The following is a 6,772-nucleotide window of genomic DNA, read 5'->3' as shown; positions in this document are numbered from 1 at the left end:
ATTCCTCTACACCAGCAAAGAGATTGCTGAAGAAGGAATAAGGAAATCAATACCATTTACAATAACTACCAAAAAAATAAAATACTTGGGAATAACTCTTACCAGGGACACAAAAAACCTATACAAAGAAAACTAAATTAAAAAAAAAAAAAACTACTTCAAGAAACCATAAGAAATCTACATAAATGGAAGAACATCCTATGCTCAAGGAAGATTGAACACTGAAAATGTCAATTCTACCCAAAGCAATCTATACATTCAATGCACTCCCAATCCAGATCCCATCAACATTTTTTAAAGATATGGAAAAAACAATCACTAACTTTATAGGGAAAGGAAAGAGACCTCAGATAAGCAAAACACTATTGAAGAAGAAGAACAAAGTGGGAGGTCTCATACTGCCAGACCTCAAAACCTACTATAAAGCTACAGTAGTCAAAACTGTCTGGTATTGGTACAATGACAGACACATAGATCAATGGAATAGAATTGAGAACCCATAAATAGATCCATCGAGCTATGGTCAGCTGATCTTTGACAAAGGGTCGAAATCCATTAAACGGGGAAGAGAATGTTTGTTTAATAAATGGTGCTGGCAAAACTGGAGATCCATTTGCAGAAAAATGAAACAAGATCTGTACCTCACACCATACACAAAAACTAACTCCAGATGGATCAAAGACTTAAATGTGAAACCTAAAACTATAGAGTTCCTCAAGGAAAAACTAGGGGCAAATATTGGAGCCCTGATATATGGCATAAATATACTATCAAGCATAACCCAAAATGCACAAACAGCAGAAGAGAAACTAGATGAATGGAACCTTCTAAATATTAATTTTTTATGTGCTTGCAAAGACTTCTCCAAAAGAATCAAAAGAGAACCCACAGATTGGGAAAAAGTATTTGGCAATGATGTATCTTACAAGGTACTTATCTCTAGACTTTATAGGAAACTCCAACACCTCAATAACAAAAAGACAAATAATCCAGTGAAAAAATGGGCAGAAGACATGAGTAGACACTTCACCAAAGAGGATATTCAGATGGCCAACAAACATACGAAGAAATGCTCACAACCATTAACCATTAGAAATGCAAATCAAAACAACAATGAGATAACATCTCACTCCAGCACTAGTAGCAAAGTTCAACAAGACAGAAAATAACATGCTGGTGAGGATGTGGAGAGATTGGGACTCTCATACACTGCTGGTGGGACTGTAAAATGATACAACCATGATGGAAAGCAGTATGGCAATTCCTTAAAAAGTTGGAAATAGACATACTATTTGATCCTGCCATTCCAATACTAGGTATATATCCTAGAGAAGTGAGGGTCATGACAAGAACAGACATATGCACAGCCATGTTCATCACAGCATTATTTACAATAGCCAAAAGATGGAAACAACCTAGGTGTCCATCAATTGAAGAATGGATAACCAAACTTTGGTACATACACGCAATGGAATACTATGCAACCCTAAAGAATAACCCAGAATCTGCAAAACACCGCATAACATGAATGAACTTCAGACATTATGCTGAGTGAAATAAGTCACACACAGAAGGACAAATATTGTATTAGTCCATTAATGCAAAAGTCAAGGAAAGGTTTCTGTATGGAAGGAAATTATCTTTGTTGGTTACCAAGGGTGGGAGGGGAGGGGAGGGAACACTGTTAGATAGGTAGAGATAAGTACTGATTTGGGTGAAGAGAAGGGCAATGTACCAAATGTGAGTGATCAACAAGGTGGCATTGAGGAAGAGGAAGACATAGAGAGGTACATGGGAGGTGCAGACAACAAAGATGAACTCTTTTGCACATACAGTACTGCATTGTCAGTGAAGGCAAACATGGGTGGATATATGGGTGCATAGATGAGTGGACAGGCTGAACTACTAGGCATGTCTATGTAGTGGGGAATGTACCCAAGACACTGTATAGGGTTGGCAGACAATGGTTCTACAACTGTATTTGTATGTTCTGTAAGAATTGACAGGTGTATAGTAGAGCTGACAAGGGACAAGGTTGTAGTCACTTCTTGGGCACAGCCAGCTACCCAGAGGGAATGAGTAGTTGAATCTGTGGGCTCAGGACCATAGTTGCAGGGGACATCAAGCTTAATTGACATCACATACTACACAAAACATTGTTCCACCTCCCACTTTGGTGAGTAGCAACTGGGATCTTAAAAGCTTACAAGCAGCCACCTAGATGCAATGATGGGTCTCTCCTCATCCAGAGCAAAGAAGAATGAAGAAAACCTAAGATGCATGGAAATAATTAGTCCTAGCGACTGTTGCACCATGTGATCCACAGCCTATACGATTAAGAGACCAGAAGAACTAGATGGTGGCCAGCTACCACCGTCAACCACTTGGAGGGGGATCTTTGTAGGAGATCCTGGATAGAGAGGGAGAACCATGTGGACCAAAACTAAAAATCATTTGGGAAACAAAAAAAAGGGGACAGGGGGACTAGTTTGCTGGTCTGATAGAGCCTGGTGGAACCACTGGGACTATGGTCCCTAGCTGCCCTTCAGGTCTGGAATTGAACCCACACCTGTGGCTTCCAGCCAAACAAAAGACAGGCATATGAGTTGAACATTTACCTGAGGTAGATACACTCCTTGGAGAGAACAATCATGGGAGAAAGAAGGGCTGTTTATGCACAGGGAGACAGCTCAGGGGCTCAGGAGTGCACGGAGGGAGGGGCACAGGGAAGAGGTAACTTTCGGGAGGAAGTGGGAGGGGAGCTGTAGCATGGGGGTAAATTGTAGTCAATGTTATGAGACAAAGTGTATGTGAACTGCTGTATGGAAAGTGAATTTGCTCTGTAAACTTTCACTCAAATCATAATAATAATAAAAAAAGATACATACACACACACACACACACACACACACACACATATAAGTCCTGGAGAATAATTGCCTGTGTTCAAAACAGCTTTCACTAGCTAGCTGTATGACCCTAAAGCAGTTATCCTTAAGAATGTATGTTTTCTATATTTAGAATTGTTGTGAAGATTATATAAAATACCCTGGCTAAAACCACTTGGTAGACTGCATAGTATATAACATTAACTATTACTATTATTGTTGTTGTTGTTGTTATGTGCTGTCGAGTCACACCTGACTCATAGCTACCCCTCCTTGGGTTCCCGAGGCAGTATCACTACGGAAGTAGATTGCCCCATCTTCCTTCCGAGAAGTGGCTGGTGGGTTTGAACCACCAGCCTTCTGGTTAGCAGTCAAGTGCTTTAGGCACTAAGCTACCAGAGCTCCTACTATTATTATTAGAATGGGGAGTATTATTTTCATTTCGTTTCAAGATTGAATTAACTTAAAGGTGTATTCCCACTATTATTATTAGAATGGGAAAATGGGAATACACCTTTAAGTTAATTCAATCTTGAAACGAAATTAAAATAATACTTTGGTGTTAAAAATACATGGGTCATAAGAAGATTCAGTCTGGTAGGTTAAAATAAATAAATAAATAAATAAATAAATAAATAAGGAAAAACTCATGAAGCTCTTAGTGAGTTGAAATACCTTAACACATTTGGTTGGCATCTCAGCTGGTTTGTCAAATATGAACAAATGACACCATCCAAGGGAGAGGGAATCGTCACATATCAGCTTTTGAACAGATGACTGCTAGAGTTGCATTGTGTCAAAATGGACACTCCTATAAGGGCTCCGGTGAATCTAATGTTCCCCAGGAGAATACTCCTGAGCTGGGATAGAAAGATTGGTATCTTTACATATGCATCATGGTTAATATATTCCAGTGCACATTTAAAGTTGAATCCCAAAACAAAATTAAGGCAAGTAAACACACAACTGAACATGAAGATCATCTGAAATGGCAGGCACTTATAGGAAGGCAAAGGTGACTTAACCTGCATTTTCTATAAATTGTATGAGCAATGTATTTGAGATATTTAAGCTTCAAGAACTCTATTGTCATTAGTCCTTAACAATTAAGAGCACTCTAACTCTTCTTGATTTTGTTGTTACTGTTGGCAGTGAGTAGATCTTCAACTCATAGCAACCCCGTGTACAACAAAGCAAACACTGGCCACCCTATACCAACCCATAATTTGTTGCAGGTCAGACCACTGTGATCCATAAGATTTTCATTGGCTTATTTTCAGAAGTAGATTACTAGGTCTTTCTTAATAGTCTAAGTTAGTCTAGAAGCACCACTGAAATCTGCTCAGCATGATAGCAACACCTAAGCTTCCGCTGACAGACAGGTAGTGGCTGCACATGAGGTGTACTAGCTGGGAATCAAACCCAGGTCTACCACACTGAAAACAGCAATTCTACCACCAAATCACCAATGCAAAAGGAAAAATATTTAAAATTAGCTGCCCTCTCAGGAAACAAAATGTATATGAACTGCTGTACAGAAATGTACCTAAGGCACTTGACTGCTAACCAGAAGGCTGGCAGTTCAAACCCATCAGCCACTCCTTGGAAGGAAGGTTGGGCAATCTACTTCCGTAGTGATACTGCCTCAGAAAACCAAGGAGGTGTCGCTATGAGTCTGTTCCAACTCAATGGCACATAACAACAACAACAACTGTAAACTTTCATCCAAATCACAATAAATTGAAAAAAAAGCAACAACAACCAGCTGCCCTCGAGTCTGTTCTGACTCTTGGTGACCTCACATGTGACAGAGTAGAACTGTGCTCCATACAGTTTTCAGTGGCTATTTTTTCAGATCACCAGGCCTTTATTCTGAGGCATCTCTGGGTGGACTTGGTGAGCAGCTAAGCTCATTAACCATTTGCACTACCCAGGGACTCCATATGCAAATAAAAATAATAGAGATATCATTTATACCTTTTACATGCTTATTACAATACCTATTATAATAACTAAAATCCAAAACCTTGACAACACCAAATGCTAGCGAGGATACGGAACTAAAGGAACACGCATTCATTGCTGGTGGGAATGTAAAGTGGCACAACCACTTTGAAAGATAGTTTGGCAGTTTATTATAAAGCTAAATGTATACATACAAGCCATAACTATATTCCTAGAAATTTATATAAATGAGATGAAAATATATGTCCACATAAAGCCTTGTACTCAAATGTTTACACAAGCTTTATTCTCACTTGCCAAAAATTTGAAGCAATCAAAATGCCCTTCAATAAGTAAATGAATAAACAAACTGTGGTGCATCCATATAATATAATATTATGCAGTGTTAAAAATAATAAATAAAAGAAAGAAAGATGCTATCAAGCTATGAAAAGACACGGAGGAATCCTAACACATATTATGAAGTGAAAACAACCAATCCGGAAAAGCTACATACTGTATGATTTCAACTATAGATATTTTAGAAAAGATAAAGCTAAGAGACAGTGAAAGGACCAGTTATTGCCAGGATTCAGGGGAAAGTGTGATGAATAAATGGAGCACAGGACCTGTATGAAGGTGTAATGGTGGACACAGAACAAGCATTTGTCCACAGGAATATTCAATACAAATTGTGAACCCTAATGTACACTATGCACTTTAGTTAACAATAATGTGTCTATATTGGTTCTTCAACTGGAACAAAGGTACCACAGGAATAAAATATGTTAATAATAGGAGATATCATGTGCAGAAGATGGGAAAAGGGGGTATATGGGAACTGTCCTGCAGCAACATGAATGATTCTTGAAAACATTATGCTAACTGAAAGAGGCCAGTCACAAAAGACCACCTAGTTTATTATTCCTTTTATAATAAATATACAGAATAGGCAAATCTATAGAGACAGAAAACAGGTGATTACTTAGGGCTATGGGGATGGGAGAAGGGGATAGAAGTGTGAGAGTTAAGGATACATGGGGTTTTATTTTTTTTTAAATAATGAACATGTTCTAGCACTGACTGTGGCATAGCACAGGTATGTGTTGCACATATCTATGAATTCAAAAAGCCATTGAATTGTACAGATTAAATGGATAAATCATAAGGGATGTGAACTATCTCAATAAAGCTTCTTAAAAAAATTTTTTGGTTAATATATTTCCACTCACTTCTCCTTGTATTTCTACTCTATAAAACATTAAAAAACTACCAACTTTATCATGACAGGATGTTACAACCTGGTAAGGGACAATGTTTGTCTTAAATAGAGAGATTACAAGGTTATTACATACAGGGGAAAAGGGGGGGTGTAACCTATAGTAAACATTAAAAATTATCCCTTTATAAGAACAATGTGGAACAAAACTCAAAATCATTTGGGGAAGGGGAAAGGGATCAAGTTTGCTGGTCTGATAGAGCCTGGTGGAACCACTGACTATGGCCCTGAGCTGCCATTCAGGTCTGGACTTGAACCAACTTCTGTGGCTTCCAGCCAAACAAAAAACAGGCATATGAGGTGAACATTTACACTAGATAGATATAATCCTTGGAGAGAACAATCATGGGAGAATATAAGGGCTGTGTATGCACAGGGAGACAGCTCAGGGGGCAGGAGTGCATGGAGGATCGACACAGTGAAGAGGTAACTATGGGGAGGAAGTGGGAGCTGTTGCATTGTGGTAAATTGTAGTCAATATCATGAGACAAAGTGCATGTAAACTGCTGTATGGAAAGTGAATTTGTTCTGTAAACTTTCACCCAAATCACAATGAAAAAAAATTATCCCTTTATAAATACTGGTCATTTTTTTTTTTCTGAGAATATTTTGTCTAACTGTAATAAATAAATATTTTTATGTTATATATATGTATTTTTTT

At 38.2% G+C, this 6,772-nt stretch overlaps 1 protein-coding gene across 1 annotated transcript in view; it reads right to left on the bottom strand.

The window, feature by feature from the left end:
• VWDE (von Willebrand factor D and EGF domains) overlaps positions 1-6,772 on the bottom strand; it is a 102,194-nt gene that overhangs the window by 76,527 nt on the left and 18,895 nt on the right. Inside the window, 1 exon segment of the mRNA XM_007944089.1 lies at positions 3,564-3,719. Within this exon segment, the coding sequence (XP_007942280.1) occupies positions 3,564-3,719 (156 nt within the window).

Source organism: Orycteropus afer, unplaced genomic scaffold, assembly GCF_000298275.1.
Source record: "Orycteropus afer afer isolate SDZICR_OR568_19922 unplaced genomic scaffold, OryAfe1.0 scaffold00119, whole genome shotgun sequence".
Classification (NCBI taxonomy): Eukaryota; Metazoa; Chordata; class Mammalia; order Tubulidentata; family Orycteropodidae; genus Orycteropus; species Orycteropus afer.
Note: the sequence above shows the minus strand (reverse complement) of the source record. Positions and strands in the feature narration are given on the sequence as shown.